The sequence below is a fragment of the Caloenas nicobarica genome, chromosome 4, assembly GCF_036013445.1.
Source record: "Caloenas nicobarica isolate bCalNic1 chromosome 4, bCalNic1.hap1, whole genome shotgun sequence".
Taxonomy (NCBI): domain Eukaryota; kingdom Metazoa; phylum Chordata; class Aves; order Columbiformes; family Columbidae; genus Caloenas; species Caloenas nicobarica.
Genome location: NC_088248.1, coordinates 9,284,031 through 9,308,537, shown reverse-complemented (window position 1 = coordinate 9,308,537; position 24,507 = coordinate 9,284,031). Strand labels below are relative to the sequence as shown.

The 24,507-nt window shown below is 44.4% G+C and overlaps 1 protein-coding gene across 1 annotated transcript; it reads left to right on the top strand.

Annotated features, from left to right (window-relative positions):
* Positions 1 to 22,246: 22,246 nt before the first annotated feature.
* Positions 22,247 to 22,843, top strand: TIFA (TRAF interacting protein with forkhead associated domain). Its single transcript, XM_065634764.1, has one exon. It carries the CDS (start codon positions 22,253 to 22,255, stop codon positions 22,841 to 22,843), a length of 591 nt encoding a protein of 196 aa, XP_065490836.1. The 5' UTR covers positions 22,247 to 22,252.
* The last annotated feature ends 1,664 nt before the right edge of the window (positions 22,844 to 24,507 follow it).

Sequence of the window (24,507 nt, the reverse complement as noted above, 5' to 3'; positions counted from 1 at the left end):
AATGCACGAGGCTTGTTTTTGTCACAGACGGGTCTCCCGCCATCAGACCAGCTGTCCGGAGCCCTTCCAAACCTGATAACCACTTCTTCCCACCTCTCACACTGATGCCATACCACTGCCTCCCCTCCTCGTGCCTCTCCCCACGCTCAGGACGCGCTCCTGGCACCAGCGCTGCCTGGGTGCTGCCGAGCATCCTTCGAGGCAGGAGCCAGAAGCACCCACGGATCGGGGCTGAGGAGATCAGCTGGTAGCAGCCACATGCACGCTCTGGATACACTGCGGTTGCTGTAGAACAACTCGCACGTGATGTGCAAAGTACCAACACCAAATCCTTTCCAGTAATTTTGGGGTGAAGCCCCTAGTAGCAGAAATCTGCCAGAATCTGCTTGGACTGCTTTTATCCAAGGCCAGCTCTCTGTACATCCACCCGGCTGTGTGGCCTGCCATAACTTTTCTACTGCAAGTCCTTCAGGTGCTTATGACATTGCCAATGGTGGTGTAGAGAAAACCCCACAATTTCCATCCCACGTATCTAGCTCGGCATCTGCCAAAACAAGCAAGCAGTTTTCAAAAATGAAGCATGGAAGAAACACTTCCCCCCCCCCCCGCCCCTCCCAGTTTGATGATGGTCTTTCTTAGAAAACTGCTCCCACAATTTGAAGCAATGTAGTCAGAAACAGCCTCTGTGAAAACACCTCTAGAACTGGGGAACTGTAAGATTCTGAAGGGGGAGGAGGAGTGCAAAGGAACACACATACAGGTACAATTTGCTCTGCTGACTAGAAACAGCTTACATTTTAGCAAATAAATTTGCAGACATTTTTTTCCTTTCTGTTGCAGCTCTGGGATCACTGGATCCCGGAGCTGGTGGCAGATAGCCTCTGTTTTCAACGGCACCAAGTAAGAGCGAGCGGCCAGATTGAAAAGGAGAGGGCAAAAGAGATGCACTCATGCGAAAGCAGAGAGGATCAGAGAGCTTGCCATGCAAGGGCAGGTGGAGCAGGGCAAAAGATGGGATTCATCAGCAAAGAGCCTGGAGGCAGGAGCTAGTCAGTGAGGCTGTGACTGACTTTGCAGAAAAATGTCAAAGAAAGAAAAAATCAGGAGAGTAGCTGTAAAAGGGAGACTGAGGGCAGGAGCACAGGCATGTAAGAGCAACGGGCAAGCAGGGTGGACAAGCAAAAGATCAGCCAGATGTAGAGCCATGGATAAAAACATAGACAAGACTAAGACTGATGAAATGCTGCACATTTCCTAGCATCTGAGGCTTGGCTTTGTGATTGCAATGGTGTTTTGCTGCTGTAAATTCTTTCTGTGCAACCCACACCGTGGAGCACCTTGGCAGGGCTTCCTTCTATTGCAGCTCCACTCCAGAGCACAGCATGAAAAGGTCCTGGCACCAAACTCAGCTGCAAAACCAGACTGCAGTCTTCATGTTCTGGAGGGTACAAACCATCCTTTAGTAAGAATTAAGGAGTCTTAAGAGTACAGCATCAGACTGAGATACAGAGGAGGTAGCTTCAGTTCTTAGGTCTGTTGTTGATGTCCTAGTGGTGTCAAGTCACACACACTGTGCCTCATTTCTCCTTCCAGTGCCACATACACAAGAGAGGAACAAAGAAACCAGCTGATATTGGGCCTGCGGGGCCCATCAATGGACAGCTAGAAACCTTGGGTGCTGTGAAGTCAACTTTGTCAGTGTCTGCAAGTTGTTTGCTGTATGAATGAATAAAAAGTCCATATAGGGAAAAAAATGCTCTGAGGAACAGCATAGGTTTCATTGCCAGCCAACCATTTCATCAGCCAACCAACTCCGTGCTCAGAAAGCTGTTAAAAAAATTAACCCACCAGGAAAAACAATCAAATAAAATATACAATAAAAGTCAGAGCTCCTACAACAAGGGCAGATCAAAGTCTGCACTCAGGTTCAGTTCCCATCCCTCCAAAAAACCACTGAGGTGGGATTTCTACTGTTTTCTTTCCCCTTCATATCTCTGCCCAAGTTGATATTTCTACCTTACTTTTCACCAAGGACTTCTGTATTAGAAATGCCTTCCTAAGAGAGGCTTTAGCAATGTTTTCCAAAAGCAGGTGCACATCAGTATCAACACAGTCCAAGAACACAACTACTAAGCATGTCAACATCAAAAGAAGGCCATGATTGCAGAATTTATAGCTGAAGGCCCCTCGTAGTACTTCTCCCCCATCCTGGTACAGGACATCAAGAAATAAAGCAGAAGAAAAACTAATCAAGTGTTCTCCATCTTTTTAAATCTCCAACTAAGAGCAAGCGGGGCTGTCCCATGCAGGGCACTGTCGCACAGAGTTTGAGCCAGGTGAGCGTACCTGGGTGCTGTAGTCATCCCCCACATGGCAAAGGGATAGACCAGGCACAGGGCCCATTTAGGGGCTCCCATCAGGAGCAAAAGGGGACAAGACCAGGCACAGGGCTGGAGACGCAGCTACAGTGTGGTCCAAAGTCCCACCCCACCAGCAGATGGGGTGGGAGACTGGTAACCTATGATGCAGGTCAGGCCAAGACTGAGGGCCCTGGGCTGAGCTGTAATGGGGCCTTTGGAGAGCCTGGTCAGGACAATTAAGACTCTCTGAGCCCTGACCCTCAGGGGCAGGTGGGACCTGGGGGAACAGAGACTGGACAGCACCATCTGGTTTGACTCAGTACAACACATCATCATGACAGTGGTACAGAGGGATGCAACAGAGCAGAGGTACCCTGGCAGGATGTCAATGCCTGCCACAGAATAAACAGTATTCATCACCGTGTGAGTTACAGATTACTTTTTTCCGGTGTTAGCTCACAAAGAAAAGGCAAATAATACTCCCAGGGCTGAACTGTCAGCACCAAAGATCATTATAAAAAAAAGATCGCCAAACTGATGGGATGTGCTCAGAGGACAAGGACCTACTCCACATCCTAGTTCACAAACCACCCCTCTCCCTAAACACCTCCAGGTTGGCAAGGACAAACATCTGAACCTGGTGACAACACTCAAAAAGCGCGATTTGGGAAAGGCAGAGCCCTCTCCTGCCCTGCAAGGCCCAGAAAAGCTGATCCAGGTGCATCCAGTTGGGTGGTTATCCATCAGTGAAAACAAAGGCAGCCCTCTCTGCTATAACCACAGTAAAACATCTATGCTACTGTTGCTTGCTCTGTTAACTACACTGACATCTGCTAATTGATTTATCTGATTACACAGCCCCATGCGAATGAGTGTGCGGCTGTCCCATGAGTACCTCCCAAGTTGGGGTGAAGCATCCCTGCCATCTGGCCCTGACTCCATTCCTTTGTGTAACTGATTTCTCAAAAATCGTATTTTCTAGGGAGTCCTCTCTAGTAACCACGAAGCACATACACATGTATCTCAGATCCACTGTGAACATCGGCCTGCATGAGTGGAGGAGACGATTTTGAAAGTGTGCAGAAGTGTGTTGGACAGCCACCTTGGAGCCCTCTTAAATACAAGTTCACAAACACAACTTTCTGTGAGGATGAACTAAAGCAAACAAGTGCTGGGACACCTGCCTTTATAAAAAAAATCACATAGCATTAAGAGCATTCAGAGGAGCTTACAGACATGCTCCAAATTTCTATCTATGTTGCAGCTAAAAGACCAAAACTAGTCTTTAAACCCAGCTGGTGGAAAGGCTGGAGGGCTGCAGTGCTGCAGCCAGGAAGATCACATTAGGTCTCTACTGTAAGCGGGAGGGCCCCGTGGCTTTGTGAGCCACACAGACTGCGAGCCTCACAAAGAACTGATGGGGCTTAGCAGGGAAGCTTAAATTAGTGGAGAAGTACAGCACTTGCCTTCCTAGGATTGTAAAGATTTAACTCACCGGGAAACTGCCAGATGTATAGCAGTGATACAAGAATAACAGCAAGTGAGAATTTTTTCTTCAAGTACATTTTTCCAAAGAAGTGAATAAACAGCAAGGACACTTAGAGTAAAAACTAATTATTTACAACAGCAATGACAACAAAGTGCTGGAATCATATAGAAAAGTGCAATAAACTGTATATTAGTACTTAGAAGGAAAATATCCTTTTGAGACCCATTACTAGGGGCAATGACTTGCATCATAAAATCAACTTAAAATGCACCAAAGAGCTTTAAACTATAGCAGCACCCTTTACACAGATGCCACTTTGTAAGTTGTGTTTTGTGACAGCTGTAGCATTGAATGACAGCTGGGACACGAAAATAACGGAGCATGCAGCTTATGGACTTCAGGCAAATGCAGGACCCGAGACTAAAGCCAAACAGCAGAACCAGCACAAAATTCTCAAGGTCTTTGGGACCCTCTCAATGCTTACTAATTGGCTTTCTTAACATACTATTAAATCCTAACAAACAGTACTTTAAGGGGGCTAGAATTTTGAAGTGATAAAAATTGCAGCTTGATACGTTGCAAAATTGTCTAGACAAAAATGTTTTCTGAGGACATACCAACAAATGCTGTAGCTACCACCTTCAAAAGACATAATAAAGACAATTTCAAACCAGATTGAGTATTTCAGCATTTTCCAGTGACAGTAAAGCTCCTTTACTCCAGCTTTTGCCACAGTGTGTTTTTCAATGGTTGATGTAATTGTTAAGACACTTTCAAACAGAAATTATGAAAAAACCCAAAATCTGTGCCATTTCTGTTTGGAGTCTGGATTAAAATAACTTCTTTCATCAAATATGATGAAAAAATTTTACAAAGGTCTCAGGAGGAGAGAAAGTATATTTTTGCGCTTGCCCTCTAATCAGAGCTGGGGTTCAGAACAAGAGGGAGGGAGGGAGGAATTGGGTGGGCTACAGTGAAATGATCTCTTTAATAAGAAACGGGCCATACTGTGACATTTCAGAGCCCTTGGGCTAGAAGACCAAAAGATCTGTCAAGAGAAAGGAATTTTAAGTTCTACCGTGGATAGAAGGGAGCCTGGGAGTCAATCTAGCCAGTTTAAGACTGCAATTAGCTTTGGAGGCTTTAAGAAAAAGATGTAGTTGCTGCATTCAAACTTCAAATACGGCAAGCATAACAAGCATTGGTTTCTCAGACAACATAATTTGGGGAATTTGCCACAGCATTATGGTCCTGAAACACAAATTAGAGATCGACAGACCTTTTCTCTCTGAAAATATATTATCCTAATTTTCATCTTATTCAGGCTACCCTCCAGTTCCATGGAGGCTAATGAAGAGGAAGCAAAGACCTGATGAGTTCCATGTGGAGACTACATTTATGGATTAATCCCAACAGGGAGCAAATAAACCTTATTCCCAGAGCTCTCGGTCAGGACTCGACACAATCAATTGAGGGATGGATAGTTATTTATGACTGAGGCTGTTTTGACTTTCAAATAAACATTTTAATTATTTTAAGTGCTACACTGGAACTTAGAATCTGAGCCCTGTTTTCATTTTGATGCCTTGCTCTCCTCCCTCCTAGTCCCAAACCACTCCAGTCATTATGATACCGTGCAAATGATACCGATTTTCATGCCTGTAACATTTGAAAGCATTTGCCAAGGTAAAATCTACTGGCCAAACGGAAGGAGAAAAGGGGAGGAGGACTGCTCTGAGTGGAGCCAGTATAAATGAAAGGAGCACCCTCAAACTAGTCTGGGCCTAAAGAAGCAGAGATGCCCAACTCTGAAACCCCCTTGTGATCTTGTTGGCGTACCCTGATCCATCTTTGTGTTGTTTTTTTTTTCTCTGCTGGCCTTTACAAGCAATTTTAATACCAAAGTACTTAAGAGTGTTTCTTTTTAACAGCTATTTTTCAGTTCGAGTATCTGTACCACTTGCACTTCCAGATTTTCCCTCTGGTCTAATTCAACTGGCTTTTCTGTACACTTCAGCCATGCCAACACCATGAGGTGGGACAGCATTTTTTGTGGATGCTGAGGTAGGAATCCTTGCCCCTGACAATGTGAAATCCAGCTTCATTGCTCTCATCAAGCAATTAACTGCCCAACATGAAGACTGCACACAACAGCTCGTGGTAGAACCGTGGCTTATCTACGCGTACCTCCACTGGGGCCAATGAAGCTACACTGATTTTTGAGAGATCTTCTTAAGCTGGTATAGTCTCTTGGTTAAATAAGAGGGATGGGGTGAAATCATGACCCAGAGGCAGTGCTGTATCTGTTCTAGCTGCACACCCTCCCGGACCTGATCGTGTTATGATCTCATCTTCACTCTACAAGTGCATATTATGACATTTTGCCTCCCCTTGCTTTCTGTATGTAGACTGAAACAATTGCAAAAGATTGTCACTAGAAGAGCGATTGAGCATTGAAGCTCGTTATTTTTCCTTCAGTAGGTAATAGGGATCATGCACATCGTACAGCACCCTTGGCTGCTCCCCCTCCTGCGAATTTGCACATGAGCCTTCTGGAGTGCTTCCCATTGCATGTGTCAAAAACGACAGGCTCAACTTTATTTTCAGATTTTGCAACTTGAGGGGAAAAAACAAAAAAAAGAAAAAGAAAAAGAAAGCATGCTTATGTTGCTTTAGCAAAGGTTTCAGTGATTAATATCATTTTCCACAGAAAGCAAATTCAGTTTCCTGACTATTTCAATGCACACATGCTTGTGTTTTCCTAGAGCATTTACCTTTCTTTGCAATACCCAGGGGCTTTACCACATGAAAGATAAAAGATGGGTTAAGGGGAGGGGGGAAAAAAAAAAATCGATTTGCTAAGGGCTTGCTTTTTTTATTTATTTAGTTTACTTCTCCGGCTTAAAGATTAGATGTTTTCTTTTGGTAAAGCTGGATATACCAACCGGCATTGGCTGTATTAAAATAAGGAAGAACCTCAATCAAAAAGCCTCTCCTAAGGCAAGCTTTCTTGTTAATATGCACCAACATGAAAGGCTTTCTTTTCATCCTATACAACTACAGTGTGTGTAAATTGCAGGGGGCTCATTGGCATAAATCTTGGCTGTGACCTCTGAGGTAAACTGGATTTACATTACTTTCTGACAAGAATTAAATGAAGGCCTTGTGGATATATGAACAGCCTTCTAGACTGCAACAGATGGGCATGAATGTGCTCCCTAGGCAAACTATCAGTGACATCTGTGTCCTCCAAATTCTGGTGGTCTCAGCCAATTAGCAGGCAAAAGGAAAAAAAAAAAAAAAAAAGAAAAAAAACCCCCACAAACCCAGCCAGCCTCTGCACAGCTACCCCAGCCAGTGCTGAAGCAGAAGCGTTTCTGTTTAGAAATGGGATCAAGAGCAGCCTCCAGCAGCAAGGAGGCGGTTAGCTGGCTGGGTATAATACGTTACAGAAAAAAGCCAAAGTAATTAGGTAGAGCAGATATTAATATTTATACAGAACAAGTCCCAGCCTCATCTAAGCCTGCGTGAGGCTGGTGTAATGGGCTACCGTGGTGGATTTACACTGTTTTGCCAGAACTAAAAAGCAGAGGAGGAGCCAAAGTGAAGCCTAGTGCCTGACACAGCTAAGGCAGGTGTTGCAAAAGCCCAGCTCTAGATCCATATTCAAACCTCCAGCACAGCCCAGTCTCCTTACAGCAGTGTGAACCAGGCACCTAAGCAGGGACGCTGCTGGTGCCTCCTTTGGTGGATGGGCTCAGGTAAGCAATGTGCTCAATGGCCACTGCACCTGCCTGGTCCAAAGCTGAGCTTAGTGCTTTGTGGAAGAGCACTTAAGTTGCAATCGGACCAGGAAAAGAGCTTTTATAATTTTCTTTGTTAGAATGAGGTTTGGGATTTCTTAGTGCAGCACAGACACAGAACGGAGCTTCAGTAAATTATTCCTATGGAAAAAAAAAAAAAAGGAACTCCAGAGCTTTATTTCAAAGCTGTGCTTTATCAGAGAAGGCCATTTGCAAGCACTTTTGTAGGAGCAGTAAGGGTGTAGGGTCCCAGGGGGGTGGCAGGTGGAGGGGGAAGGTGATCACCCACAGAAAACTGTATAAGGCAAAAACACACACGGAGCTGACACAACAGGGTACCTGGGAGTCAAAACTGATCACCGAGCTACGCAGACTCCAGTTGGCTAAACACTTGCTGCCCGAGATCCATGTTTTCAGGCCATTCAGTTATACTAGCGGAGCGACCAGACAAATACAACATGCACAATAAGCCATTCGTTATGAAACACATATTCTCTGTCTTCCCAGTTTTTAATCGATCTCTACACCCAGCTGCACATCCCTCCCATGGCAGGAGCAGGCGGGACCTCTGGCTAAAACCAGATCTGTGATGGAGCCGGCGCTTGGCGCCAAACAAAAGCACCTGTTGTTTTGCCCTGGTAATGACTTCTCAGAGTGGCCATTTGGGCGCTTTCCCCTCACCATTCCCATCTCATGTACTACTAGGGGATGCAAAAAAAAAGGAATAATTGAGGGGCAGATCAATAAATTAAGAAGTTCTTTAAAAAAAAGAAAAAAAGACATAATGAATTTGGTACAGCACATATTTTTAGATCAAAGATGCCTTTGAAGTGACAAACCCTTAATCTACAAACTACTGAAGCACTTCCTTTCTCTCCCAAACTACTTGTTGTCAAATAAAATGGAAGTTAAGGAAATTATCTTTATCTGAAAATGGCCAAAAGAAGCCATCACCTAATGACAGCCTTGTCAAAATGACAATTGGGGAAATTGTTAGGAAGGGGAAGCCTAACAACTGGACGAATAAGCTTGCTGTTTGCTCTAATCTGGTCAGGCAGGCCCCACACAATTCCACTCAGCTTGCTGTGTGAAACAGCGAAGTCTTTGTCAACGTGAGCAGGGGCTGGAAAGACTTCTCTTTCATGAATATGTATCACCACCCCTCTGCGTCTACAGAAAAAAAAAAAAGTACCTTCCCAATGGCAAAATAATAATAATAAAAAAAATCCCAAACCAAACCAAAAAGCCACTATCCACCACCATAAAAAATAAATCCCCAAACAACAAAATCCTAAGATATGGAGGTCTGTAGAGTGCAAAACTACTAAGTAGTGAAAGCTCACATTTTAGAAACAGAGCCAGAAGGATCTTGTTCCTAAAGGCTTTCTTTGGACTTCTATCCCCCAGCACACTGGGATGAGGCACTTCAAGTCGTCACTTGTAAGTATACAAAAGCACATTGGCCCATTGGAGTACATGATGTCTATCACTGTATTTTATATCTAGCATTTGTCTGAGTGGGCTGCATGGGCATCAAAACCTAGGCCACAAATACACATCGCAGGGCTGAGATGACAGAGCCTTACATGAATGCCTGCTTCCTTGTGTGAGGAGGAAATCACCCACAGCAGGTCTAAAAGCTTCCATGTGCAAAGGTTTCAAGTCCAGGCACTGGGTCAGCTTAATATCAGGGTAACAAATTTCCTGTGAAGCTTACAAATACCTGACATTAAAACTAAAGATTATTCCAGGTTTAATAAACTACATGCAGCACATGAATGCTATAAGAATGGGTTCCTTTACATGCAACTACACAACCGAGGCTTTCAGAAGTGGCCAGCGATTTCTCAGTGCTCACACTAAACCAATTTTCTCAGAGGTGTTCATGACCTTCTGCAAATAAAATTCTTTGCAACATCTTAAGTCAGACAGTTCAAATTGTGGGTCCCCTTGAAATTTTGGTGCGTTTTTTTTTTTTACATTAATACTAAACTTCGAGCATTTAAAAGAATGGCATAAAACTGAAATAGGAGAGCCAAATCAAGCCTACTGGACTGACAGTTGAGGTTGATGTACAGACAGAGAGTGCCTTAAAAAGATGAAATGGCTCAGAAACACATGTCAGAAATACTGTTTCTCTGAAGGACTGATGCTGAAACTCGTGTAAGCCCACACATTCCAGCTAAAGCAGTAGAAGGGCAGACAAGGAGAGAATGCAGGACCAAACCAAGCCTACACTTGTTATAGAAAACCCAAATTATAGTTTAAGATGTCGTGGATCTTCTCTCTGCTGGAGAACTATGACATTATTAAAGCATTCAACAGCATTTGAAAAGTTATCCTCAAATGCTTGTTGTTATCTTTTTAACTTTGCTTGTAAAATTGCAAAGTAGAGCTTGTGGTGATATTACGTGCTTCAGTTTTTCTCCAAGTAACAAACAGAATACGAAAGTTTGACTTCCAGCTGAGATATCAAGACACAACGCTCAATATTGAGGTTTACAATATTATGCAATGTTTGCCATAGACATTTCCATTTCATTAGCATATTCTACTTTACATGAAATCCAGCAATGAATGCTGTCCCTGATCTAAGGCTAATCCTCTTTAAAGAGCTACAGGCTATATTACATGTGGCCACAGCCATGGTTATGCCATGGCTGAATCACTTTGAAGCCTATTGAACAGTGTTCCCTTGTGAGACTATACACAGACCCATAAACCAATGCTCCACGTGCTGTGAAATCCTACTGCTTTCATCGTGAAGAGTTTCTGTAAGGGACAGACCATCCCTGGTCCCAGGCAAGGGGCTGCGTAAGAGGGAAGAGATGCACAGCAGCCTTCATCACCTCTCAATGCCAATTTACAAGGGGAGCATATATGCTTACAGCAATACAAATACCGTGTTTCTAAACATCATCAGACAGCAACTGCTCCAAGGGAGGGTCACCAGAACAATAGAATGTAAAGATGAACCAGGCACCTGCTTCCTCAAGCAAATGCTCGGCCTCGCAGTCCAGCAAGGCTTCTGAATTACAGCAGGTTACAATGGCTCAATTGGAAAGGGCGACAGCAGAAATAACCTGGAGTGAGACAAAAGATACCAAAGTGAGAATATTTATTGAAACATGGTTATCTCCTGTCTTCGCTTTTTGCCTCTATTCCACCTTAGGTCCCCTCCTGTGGAAATGCTCGCATTTATTTCAGGTCTATCTTTTGATCACCTAGTTTTAGCATGCCAGCTAAAAGCAAGTGCAATACCACACCGACTCACTATGATTAAAGCCTACACCTGAGGAAAATGCATATTGTTGTATTGTGCCAGTAAGCTCCACAACATAAACACTCTGCAGGTAGAACAGTTCTGAGCAGGATCTTTTATATCTTTAAAGAAAAAAAAATAAGGGTCATGTACCTCCAAGGCAAGTTGCATCTCTCACAGCTGGGTGCCCTTAAACGCTATAAAGTGAGATAATGGAATAGAGTTTTTATTGCCACACAGCACAGAATGTGGAATCTTTAACACTTTAACATCTACACAAATTCAAAGAAAAAAAAGAGAAATGCTATAGTCGCTGGTCCTGCTACACATCAGCAAAAGAGTTTATTTTAGTGCTTATCTTTAACTCTTAAAAATAACTTTGTTCAATCACTGCTTTTGAGGGAGCTGGAAAGGTTGATTCTGTTCAGTCTACACTGTACGCATGAAATTATCTCCATCTAAATGGTGTTAAAACAGACAGACTGAGCAGATTCAATCTGTATGGTAAAAGCTTGACCCTGGTGAAGGCAATGTTTAAGCTCCTTGCTATCAAATCGTATCTCACTCCAAATGTAGATATCTGACACATTCAGAATCACTACTTAGGAGACAGAACCACACTGTCCTTCGTGTGGTTAATGTAAAGAAGTACAGAGATGGTATTTTGGAGGCTATTCCACAGTACACTGAAGTTGCGAAGCTTTTGCTTTCAGCCAAAGCATTTCACTGGCATCTAGATCAATTGTCACAGTTTTCATGCTCCAATGAATTTGCTTCAGAGCAAGAGGAAACAGATTTTTTTTTAACGTAGCAAACAGATTTTATCATTATTATAATCTTATCAATTCCCAAGACAGTATTTAAAATACTTGCCACTAACCGAACTATGTATTGTGATGACTTTGATTGCTGCTGGTATCTGGCCACTTTGAGAAAGTGCAGCTTCTTCAGTTTAGTTCTCTAGAAGAGGAAATAGCGAAGAGCAGAGAACACCAAACTGAAATGCAAGGGTTATGACCTGGGGAAAGGATACTTACCTCTACCGTAATCTTTGTAGGAAACCTGGACGATAGTTCCAGTCCTTGCAAAGAACGCTGCCGGTCTCTTAATGGTCACAGTTGATCATTGGGATTATAAAGGTTGATAATGCCTCACTTGATGGTTACAATACACCAACACAAGCTTCTCTTGCTTAGATCTTCAACATGAGATTTGATGTGAAAGATGGAGATTCTATTACCTGGCATGCCCTCTTGTTGTACAGCACTTGGTCACAGTGTCGCGCAGCGTGCTGAGCTGTGCGCAGCAACACAGAGTTCTCTGCAGCGAGCCTTGATAAGGTCCGGGCTCATGTAGCTTGTGAATCTGACATGGTCAAAAACGGGGGTATCACGAAGGTGTCATAGTTCACATGTGGGAAGTTCACAGGGTATCTGTAGGGGGAAAAAGAAAAAAAAAAAATCACACATGAATTGCACACTTCTTGCAAGTAATTACAGAAGGAAAAGTCTTATCTGTGTGCCAAGTATTTGAGAGGAGTTCCACAAAATAACAAATACAGGCAGATGTATCTGCCAGCTAGAACTGTAGTGGCATACAACCAGGAGAGCAAAATGTCAATTGCTAAATCACCTCCACATACAAAAGAAGGGAGATCACCACAAAATAACTGAAAGCTGGACTCACAGTCATTGGTAAACAAAGAGAACTCCAGCAGGGCTCACCAACAAAAACCCTGCAGCTTCCTAACTATTATCAGAAGACACAGGGGATTCCTGTGGGCACAGTTACATCAGCAGCTGCTCACAGACTACTAATCCCCCAAATGTTTTCAAATTGCACAAATTATTTTTTTTCATTTTCAGCCTTACTGAAATTCATTAAGACACTCTTCTCTGAGAAACTTGATGCTCCAACATGCTTAAGACTCCAGGCTTTGTTACAGCTCAAAAAAAAAAAAGGAACAGGGAAGAGCTTACAATTTTTCCTGTATCAGGGCTTAAAGGTGATTTAGTTTTGTGCAAGAAGCAAGCACCTGCTCCATGGCATTGAACCTTCCTTACTCTTCTTTTTCCGCTTCTTGTCCCATGAAAGCTGGAATTACAGGAGCCCACCGAGCTGTATGAACCTTTCTCCAAAGACAGAGCTGTTAATAAGAAGGGGCTCCAAGTCACAAGGAACATCTCCACCTCTTTCCGCAGTGTCCCTGTTGTGCTTTCTTTTTCTAGCCCTGGATCTCTACCAGTTATTTACAGAGAGGGAAGGCATCCTTTTGACAGAATAAGGAGGGAAATGCTGAGGACCCATTACTGGGTCAATTCTCAAGGCTTTTGCTGCATGATGCCAACAGATAGATCAGTGTATTCCATCTCCCAGTCTCTTCTCAGTGTTTATTTTCTTGCTGTCCCATCACTGTGGTTTCACTTGTCCTGTAAATCACTCCACAGGTGTCCAGTCTTGAGCAGCAAAAGCAAAGCAGGGAGAAAGTGGAAATAAGGGCAGTGGGATGGATTAAACAGAGAGAATCCAGATGGGGGAGAAAGGCCCCAGTGACAAAACAAAGAGTGGAAGGAGCAACAGAGGGGGTAGGAAAAAACAATCAAGAGGATGGTGAGAGGGAAGAACAACAGACAGCAAGAGGGGCAGGAAGATTGAAGAGAAACTGAGACAGCAGACAGGCAAGAAAGAAGTGAAGGAGGAAAGCCAGAGAGGTTCAAAAGGAGGACTAAAGGCAGATCATGATGTGGAAAGAGAAAGAAAACAAGAGAGAACTCAGAGAGTGGCATAAACAAAGTCCACCTTATAAGAAATAGTTTTCATTAGTCAAGATGCGTTCCCTCATCAGTTTATTCAGGTCAGACAAGATGAGAATGGAAGAGTTCTTTTTCTGAAGTAAAGAAGGAGCAAGGAAGTAAATAAACATAGAGGGGACTGTGCTCTCTGTTCTTCTTTTGGAAGACCTCCTCTCTGCTTCACCCTGTGGGGCTGTTCTTGCACTGGGATCTAAAAGTTTGGTGAATGCATCTTCTTCTCATGTGTCTCTCTTCCCCCTAACACTGAGATCCAGCTGAATATCTTGCTTTATATTTGGAATACACGTGTCTGAGAAGAAACTATTTTCTGTTTGAACACGAGGCACTTGGCTGCTGCAGGGGAATAATAATCGATTGGAGAACCTGGCTAGAGGTTGTTGTGTGCTCTTGGAAGTTACCGCTGCCACTATCACCATTAGCTCACGAGTACCACAACAGCTCTTGCAATACGAAGTTTGCCACTTAAAACCGAAAACAAAACAACGACCAAACCAAAACAGCAACAACAACGAAGCCAAACCGAACAGCCCAAACGGGGCAGCATTTTCCCCGCGCCCGGCCGGCGCTGAGCCCCCGTCCCCAGCGCAGCGGCAGCGGGACCGCGGCTCCGAGTCCGGTGCCACAGCACCACCTGCCGCCCGCCGCCCCTCCTCGCAGGGACATTGAGCTGCTGGAGGGAGTTCAGAGAAGGGACACGAAGCTGGTGAGGGGCCTGCAGCACAAGTGTGATGAGGAGCGGCTGAGGGAGCTGGGGCTGTTTATCCTGGAGAACAGGAGGCTGAGGGGAGAGCTTGTCGCTCTGAAAGGAGGTGGGAGCATGGAGGGTGTTGGCCTCTTCTCCCAAGTAGAAAGTGATAGGACAAGGGGAAATGGCCTCAAGGGAGGCCAGGGGAGGTTTAGATTGGATATTAGGAAAAAATTCATCACAGAAAGGGTTATCAGGCATTGGAACAGGCTGCCCAGGGAAGTGGTGGAGACACCATCCCTGGAGGGGTTTAAAAGGCGTTTAGACGAGGTTCTCAGGGACATGGTTTAGTGCTGGAGTTAGGATAGGTTACGGTTGGACTCGATCCTGACAGTCTCTTCCAACCAAAATGATTCTAGGGTTCTAATCCTGAGCATTGCCTGCGTGCAAGCAAATGTGTCCACCAGCCTGGATTTTATGGCTCTAAAGCAGCAATCGGCTCGCAGCAACTAGGGCTGTGCCTCCTCCTCTGCGGCTCTGTATATCCCTGAAGTGCGCAGGGCAATTTCAGGCCACCCCTGTGCCACCACGGGACAGCAGCACAGCCCTGGGCCGGGTGACGTACAATGACAGCGTGTCCCCCTGGCACCCAGCACGCCCGGGCCCGTGAGAAGGGTGCCTGCTGCAGCAAGACGAGAGTGAGACATGGAACACGGGGAAATCAGAAACGAGCGCACGTCTCTGGGGAGCTGTGCCCGTGGCGCTGCACAGACGAGGGGAGTATGGAGGAGGCTGGAGTGGCTCACCTACCGTGCTCTTCTGCCAACCTCACTACACAGGCTGCACTTCACATCCTTCACACCTATCACACCAAAACACGAACACATTGCTTATGTTCTCTTGTGGCAGGAGGCCAACCCTAGAGAAAAACGGCATCTCAACGTATTTGCCTCAAAAGCAAAACCCAGTGCATTCAAATCCACTGCAAGTATTTCCAGTGTAAAGTCTGGTCTCACTAGGGCACAGCATCTGCTTCAGTCTTCACATGGTAACAGCACTGACAAGCTGTATCAGTGAGTGGGCAAGTTGGTAACCAGAAAAAGGCCACCAGAAAACCATGGAAATCATATTTACACATTTACAAGCACAGTTACCCTTCACCTACCTCTGTCCTGTCACACTGCTGGCAAACCTAAGCACTACATCTGCAGTTTCAATAACTACATGTAGAATCTGGCCTTGGGAGGGAAGTACAAAACCACAGTGAAATCTCAGCACCACTGAAATCAGCCCAGACTTGCTGTTGATCTAACCAGATAAGGATACTTTCATTGTGTTAAATAGCAGAGAGAAATAATAGAAAGTTTCAGACTGGCCCAGACTACTGCTGGTCTCATATCTTGCCTCATACGTGCATCCACAAAACAGTTTTTATGCAACAAGAGAGACAGAAATATAAAGGACATGATTCCCGAGTGTTTGAGAAACATTATCATGGCATTCCTAATTCGTGACTGGTCTGGCAGATCATTAACAGCCATGCCAACTGCACCATGTACCAGAATACTCAGAAAAAACCCAGGGATGTTCTGGTAAGGTTTCTTATGGTTTGTTAAAGCACAGGGAGGAAGCTCAGACAGAGAGGTTTCACATTGAGTAATTCAGCAAGAATTAGCTGAACACAGACATCCAAAACCAGTCCTTTCACTCACTAATCCAGAATACACTTTCAGTAACTCTTCTGACCTACCATAGACTTCCCAGAAAGAGAAAGGAGCATATTCACCCTCGCTGACTCTCTGATTTTCAAAACCAGTCATGACTGGATTAAATTCAAGAGCCTTTGGACAACTGCTCATCGTACTGAGCGTCATACGGTACAGAATATCCCTCTGGCCAGTGTGGGTCAGCTGTCCTGGCTGTGTCCCCTCCCAGCTTCTTGTGCACCTGGCATGGCCTGAGAAGCTGAAAAGTCCTTGACTACTTAGCAACAACTAAATCATCAGTGTATTAATATTAACAACATTGTTCTCATCCCAAATCCAAACCACAACACTGTACCAGCTACTAGGAAGAAAATTAACTCTATCCCAGCCAAAACCAGGACAGAATTCCTAGTATTTTTCCGTTTTGCAGATTTGCCTATTTAGTCTCTGGATTTAGCCGAAGCCTTACAAATCAGTTGTTAGAAAAAAAACCCCACACCACCACAGCCAAGCCAAAACCACCTCAGTCTTCCAGCCCAATATAGCTATGCATTACAAATACTTAATTAGCCCGAACAGCTAGCATCAATAATGTGCCACCGATAATTACACAGAGAAGCCACACTGGACACACGTAAGCAGGAAACATCCATTTAAAGTAATGAACATGACTTTTTCTAGGACTTCCTCCTCTCTAGGGACTGGCAAGGCAGGGAATACAGGTTCCTGAAAATCAGCTGGAAGGCAACTTGAAAGAAGAGCGTAGCTCTGCTCCACCTTTATTTTAATGTCCCACGCTGTCTTCATAAACCAGGGGAACGTTGTGTGCCATAGGCTCTGCAGTCCGGCTTGGGAAGGTTCAAATTTACGTCACTGCCGTTATCAGCTGGGTAGCTCCAGGGATGCTGGAATAGATTCACGCTCCAGAAACGAAAGCATGTCTGGGGAAAATCACAGCCCCAAGGGAGGAAGGGGTTGTGCAGACAACACAAAACAGGACAGCAGCAAGAGCTACGAGGTTAATGTTGACATCAACTCCCTCGGCCCAAGTCCTAGCGGCTTGCCCGCCACGTAGTGCAGCTCAGCCTACTAACTTTACACATCCACTTGCAGTTTCACTTTTAACCACAGAAATTTCAATTAAAAAGGAAGTTACTGTAGTACAGCAATGAACTCTAGTAAACCACATAACTGTTTTTCGCAAGGAAATCAACCAAAAAACTCACGAGCACACAGCGGCTAAGTTTCTTCTCATACAGGGCAAACCTGGAGTTGTTTTCCTGAAGCTGGCAGCATCATGATTGATGTGGAACTTACGGAAGAGAGAAGCAGTAAATCCAGTTCCTGTCATCTCCTATACAAAATGACGCAGAGCTATATTTAAATAATAAACTAATAGGATACATGTAGTTAATACGAGGTTACATAATCCTAGGGAAATAAAAGAGTACTTACCTCAATAGCTGTAAGTATCAAAACAGTCCTACCAGAAAAGCTCTCTGCCAGCCCAGGAAGCAGGCTGTTTCTTGAAACTGAAGGGCTGACAGTAATTACAACCATCAGCAGATGCGATAAATGGCAGGGTTGCACAACTCTGGGTTTTCCAGAAGGCAGCAAAGTGCTTTTGTGCGAGCACACACACCCAGCCCTGCCTGCTGCAGAAGAGTCTTTCTGCTAAGGAGAAACTTGGAAGAATCTGTTCTTCTCCGCTTTCATGTGACTTCTTGCAAAACAGTCTAACCCATTGTTTTCTCATGTAAGGGGAGAAGGGCATATACAGCATATTAGCCGGTGTACACATGAAAGCTATTGAACAGAACAACTGCAAAGGAACCTATCAACCCACGAGTAATTTACCTGTTTATTGAATAAATAAAAGAAACCCGTAAGTGAAGAAATAGTTTATATGAACAAATGCAGTATTCCAGTGCCCATGCCAAAGCAATCAGATTTGCAGAACTGACTGAGGCACAACACTGCACAAACACAGGTGAGGGAGGACACCGGGTGTCCAGGATTCAGACTGAGCTGAAACTGGTTTTCTTCCGTGCTCTGCCTCTTTTTCTGTGTTTGGGAGTAATCTTAATAAGAAAAACAGAAGCAGCTGGATGAGAGAGAATTGCTTATTTTTTCCTACCAGATGGCAGGACTGCCTCAGGTTTTATAGTAAAACGAAACTTTTCAGCTCAGATCAGCAGCCAAGGAAAACCGAGGGTTTTTTTCCCCAAAGGCAGTGCAATGAAGCTGAACCGCTGTTGCTTAAGGCGGAAGAAAATCATGGAATATTTTAAAATACCCGATTTTACAACACCGTCAGCCAAACGTTACTCTTAGGGTGTGCTGCTCACCACGGTGCCCCCGCTCCGGAAGGCGGGGGGTGACGGGGTTTCCATCGGAGGTGCCCGCCCTCGGGCTCTAACCGGCCCGCTGCCCCCACTTTCCTGCGCTCCCGCGTTCGTGCCCCCGCCCCGCAGCCCGGCCCCGGGCAGCCCCCGCCCCGCTGCCGGGAGGGCCGACCCGGCTGCCGAGCGGACCCAGCGGCCCGCGGCGCCGCGACCGCTGGCCGCTCCCCGCCGCACCCTGCCCGCGCCCGGCGGCGGCAGCGGGCGCTCAGGAGCCGGTGGCGGCCGCAGCCAGCGCAGCTCCCCGCGGCGCGCAGGACAGCGGGCGGCCGGCCAGGTGAGGCTGTGCGGCGGGACCGAGGGGCAGCCGGGACCGAGGGGCAGCCGGGCCCAGGTGCGGGCGGGGGCCGTGCCGCGCTCCGAGTGCGGGGCCGGGGGAAGCCGGGTCCGCGGGCGCGGGCGCCGAGGGGGCGGGATGCTCGCCGGGGCTTCTTCGGTCACTTTCGACGGAGGTGGCGGCGTTCGCTTTCGGGAGCTCCCGCCCTCGCCTTACCTGCGGTCCGTGAGATGAGCAGCTGGCTGGGGGCTCCAGAGCGGCACAGAGCCCTGCAGATGTGTTGCTGGGGCCACGGGCGAGCAGCAGTTCGGGCGTATTCTCGTATAATGACAGCAAAGATGGTATTGTAGTGACACTGAGGTTTCGGACACCGAGTGCTCCCAGGTTAGGAGCTGTCAGAGGCACATTTGCCGAGGAGCCGTTGGCTTTCCCTGCTGGGCGTCGGTGCGTTGGCTGCACCAGACACCTGCACCAGACACCTGCGCAGGACAAACCCTCCCGGGGGTGCGCGGGGACTGAAACACAAGCTGTGGGCTGCCAGCCTCCTGCATCATCTCTTGCAGAAGGTAAAAGATACACCAGCGACCACAGCGTAGCGTTTTGGAGAGACAAAAGGGATAGCTGTCCTTACGTAACATGCTTTAAAATCATACTCTGTGCTGCCCCTGCCTCAAAGTTCATGGTCATTTAAAATGAAAGTTAATAATATATAATATTAAGTAATAAAATGGATGCTATTCTTTTTCTTTGTAGACAGATTGAACACTTACGTTTTAATCTGCAAAAGCAAATGGTAGAGATCCCTGAGCAATAATTTCTAGGTATAGAGTTACAGCTCTTGAATATTTGTTAAACACTCAAATGGGAGCCCTATGGTTCTCAAGTTAGGTATTCTTGCTCTTAATGCTCTGTGTCATTCTCCTGTCTCTAAAGATGGGGATAATGATGCACACTAAAGGAGAAGGGAAAGAGGTAGGATCACGACTGATTGACTCAAGGTACAGTCAAGAGCAGTGCAATGGGCTGTCTTACAGTTGCAGGAGAAGCTTGGATTTAACTATAGAAAGTTTCCTTCTCCTGTCCAGTATAATCTAGTAAATAGAAACTCCTTCAGTATTTACGTGAAAGTATGTTTAGTCCAACCTCAATAAACCTTTAATAATGCAGGACTTGACAACTGACTTCAGGGTGCTAGAGATGCCACACAAGCAGATCATGAATAGCTAGTGGGGTCTGTGGGAGCTGCTGAGATCCGGGTTCAATGGGTGAGTGCTGCTGTACTTCTGAAGCAATCAGTGGCAGTTCTACACCTTCCCTAATTAATAAATGTAGCCATTTGTAAAATTCAGAAACATGAATAAAGACAACATTTTGTGTTGCTCCGATACACCATTGTATATGCTGCAGATTTCTCAAAATCTATTTATATTCCTGTGTTTTGCTGAGTCCTGCTGCATTTCCGAAGCCAATCAAGGAAGATACTAATGGAAGCAGAAAATGGTTTTATGTTGGTTACAAATTCAGCCCAAGTCTCGAGATAGAAAACTGTCTCTGTAGACTGGGCTGCAAACTAAATGAACTGACTTGGTTTTCCCCTTTAACCAAAGCTGCCCTCATGTGACATCTCACATCCTCTTAGTGGTGCAAAGCAGGGAAGGGCAGAACTAAGCACCAAGAGGGACACTCCATCCTCCTGCTCGCAGAGCTGCTTCCAGCTCACCAGAGTTGAGGCATACGAGTAGGAGGAGGACCACATACTGATGCCACTGCAGCTTGGCTTACAGATGGTAAGGGAATATCTGCAAGCAGGGTGCCTGTTTGTACATCTGTCAGGAGCATTGATGATATTTAAAGTGAGCTCTGAGAGCTACTTGACATTTTTTATTTCTCTAATCATCTAAACTTGTTTGAAGCGCTGTTGTAGCCTACTTCAATAAGCAAGCTCAGGTTGCTAAACTACTGTGTCAGAGCTGTTGCTGTTATTGTGTTAAAAGGTCTAAGAAGGAAGCAATTTTGAGGTTTCAGAAACCTCAGGCTGGCATACAACCATTCACTGTGCGTGGAGTTTATGTACAGTGGTATAATTTAGCCTTAAAAAAGCGCCACAATTCAGAATACTTAACTGCAGTGATGATTCACCTACCCATAAAAATACCAGATTAAATTGCAAGCTGCTTCTCAGCGTCATTCACTGAATAGAGCTGGCGAGAAAGCTCAGGATTGGTGTGTGACATGTCGGGAACTTACTGCAATCGAGAAGAACCATTACAAACATCTGCACTATATTATTCAAGTTAAGTGACTGCTTATGAATAATGCAGTTTAATAACATGTTTCTCTGGTGATAACCTGAGAATTTATTCTCTGGTTCCTACTTTAAGTACCTAGTCTTTTCTTTCTTTTGATTAAATTTCAGTGCAGGAAAATACTGAGTTTGCATGTATAGAGAACCAGATTGCAGTGTTTCCTAAGGTATCTCATAGATTTTATTTGGCTGCACTTAGACTTTGCAACAGAATTTAGTTCATAAGCAAGTATCTCTGTGCTGTGAAAAGCTTTAAAAAAGAAAAAACCAAAAAAACAAACCCAAGAAAAGTTATTTGTTTGTTCTAGTTCCTAGTTAGGTACTTCAGCAGATGGCTGGGATTTTCCAACAGGCAACAGGGACATACCTAGAGCTGGTGACAATTCCTCCTTTAGGGCTCGCTGTTATTCCAGCTTTTGCATTCATTTTAAATACTGTCACATCAGTCACTTCAAAATATTGTATTTTGTTTCATACAGGAGGTAAATTCTGACTAAAGAGCCAAAATAGTGCTTTATGCACATTTGAAGTATCACTGCCTACAGTCAGACTGCATTTGTAAAAGTTATTTGTTGATGCCTTCTAGTCAAAGGAATACACTGTAAAACAGAACACACAGGCCTGGACAGTAATACTTAATGCTCCATTTTAAGTTAATAAAGTGGATCTTACTGACACTGCTAAGTGACACAGTGTCACTTACTGACACTGACACACAGTGACATATTTCTTCCAGAGATAAATATACCTGCGAGATCCTTATGAAGAACGAGGTGGCAGCAATTGAGTCATGGGTGTTTTTCAGAGTTCTGAAGCGCTAGGCAGCCATTGCAACAGGTGTGGGATTGTCTGCTGGGAGGAGCTCAGCACAGAACAGTCTGGCACTTGGCTGTGGTCACCTCATGAGCCTTGGGCAAAGTGGTGGGAAATGATGGTTGTCACGGACTGGGTGTGCTCAGCTCCCACTTCTTCGTTCCAGAGGTTTCATTACATTTACTGTCAGACAATTTGCTATAAATTGTATACAGTCACGATACAAAAATATGTGAAGTATTTTAATGGCCACACTGAAGCCATTTTTTTTTGTACTGCAGTGATTTCATGCTGTGATTTTACTTCTTTCTTGTAGTTCTGAGGAACTCATTTCACCATGATTTCTTTTGAAGAAGCTGACACTGAAGAAAAAATAACATGTCTCCACATGACCTTTTACCACCCTTCCCAAAAAGACCAGACGATGTTTAGTTGCTTGAATTTCTGTAGGCGAGAACAAGTCAGGGCAGATGAAGTGGCCAAGTTTGGCCGTGATTCTAATGTCTGCCATTACAACTTAATGGATACTCGTGTTTCTCGGATTCAGTTTTCATTGCAGTTCTACAGAAAACTGAACAGCTCAGAATTTTGTTTTGAGATAAAGAACATGAGCAAGAAAACAAAACTGATGGTGGACCATACAGAACTGGGTTACTTAAACAAAATTGACTTGCCATGGAAGTGTATCATTTGTTTTGGGGACTACCAGATTTTAGCAGAGACTCAAGAAGGGGCGTCTGTGGATTATTTTGAGATTTACTTACACTTGTCTGAAGTGCCGATCTTACAGGAATGCCTGTCATCACTGCAACCCGTACCTGAGACTGGCATTTCCTCTCCCTTTTTTCCTTCCCAAGGCAAAAGCCCCACAGAGATTGATGAAAATGAGCCATGGTATACGGGCGAAGGAGGCTGGAGTGGATTTTGACCATCTGAAACCTACATAACTTCAGAAATGGAAGGCTGTCATCTCAGTCCGCTGTCCTTGGTTGTTCTCACTGCTGTACATCAGTCGTCTTACTGTTTTCAGTATAGTCATACCAGAACGTACGTTGTTCAACAGAAACTGATTCCTGCCACTGTTTTTACGGGGGCAAGTGTGCTCTCTGATCACCATTTGCCAAATAAACATGAAGAAGACATAGAGGGCCACTCAAATCCATTGTAGCAGAATCAATTCAAGAATTGTGACCACATGCCTTGAAGGTGTATTTAACAAGCATTAACTTGTTAATGAGAGAGCATGCAGAACAGTGTTTTAGCCCCAGCATTGATTAGCTAAGTAGGGATGTAATGTCTCGCTGCATGTTATATTTTGTGCTTTGCTTTTGACATTAAATTCCAAACAGTATTTTCACGCCTAGGTTGTAACTTCCCAGATTTTGCAGCTTAGAAACACTTTGTCAGCATAGTCCTTTCAAGTTAATACTTTTATTAACTTTGCAGTGAGATTTTTTTCTTCTATTTTTAAAATGAATTAAAATATGTATTTTTTTGCTCGTGAATGTAAATAAACATGCAGTGTCAGTGATCATGTTATGTAAAAATCCAAATAAATTTTGTAATAAAAGCATCTGGTTGCTCAGTAAGGATTTGCTGCCTTCTAAAACTACAGTCTAAAAGCACTTATGTGAATAAAATTATTTCTGAGACAATCCAGATAAGAAATTTTTAGTGGCAGTATTCTGGGCTTTCTAAAAGTGGCATTGCTCCAAGGTAAGAGTTGACTAAAATACTTTAGCAAGTCTTCTCCCTCTCCACTCCCTCCATGCTCTCTCCCAAGCTCTCTTACAATTTTGTTTTCATTTAAGCATTTCTCAGGTTGTTTCAGGTAAGTTTTTCTTTGCTAGGTGCTCAGCTTTTCATTAGCACCTGTTTTTTGTCAAGTATTTGTTTGAAAGACACACTGGAAAGGATCACAACAGAGCATACGTAAGAGTTACCCATCTTACCATCCCTAAACATTAAGCTGCATTTCAGCATTAATTATTACAAGAAAACCAGTATTATACCCAAGGGGAGGAGAGCTGAGTTACACAACATAACCTGAGATTAAGGCAAACAACCACAAGTGAAAGTCATGGGAGAGGCAATGAAACTAGAACACAGGCTTATGTAGGACTTCATTTGTGTATTAGTCTCATCTTTGCAAAAAAACCCCAACTTTGTTCCCATGTTTTCTACTCTTTGAACTAGACTCTAGTACTTAACTTTTACAGTCCTTGGCCTAGATGTGCAATTCAGCTGCCATCTCAGCACAAACGCTATCACACACCCAGTCCCTCAGCTTAGCAAACCAAACCTGAGCAGGAATCACCGTGTCACCAGACATGGCACTACTGGGCGCAGATGTCCAGTAGCTTCTTGTCTTTTATATGTTTTTGACCTGAGTTTTCCTACTCTGTAATTAGGCAGAATAACCAATACCTGCAAATGCAGCTGTCTAGAAAAAGAGAGCAAGATTCAGATAGAATCTGAAACAAACTCTTACATAGAAATGCTTTTACATGAAATCAACCTCTCATATGAAACGCACAGGATTTCTTATATTCACTGATTTGGATCATGTATGAGAAAGGAGTGTTAGTTTAC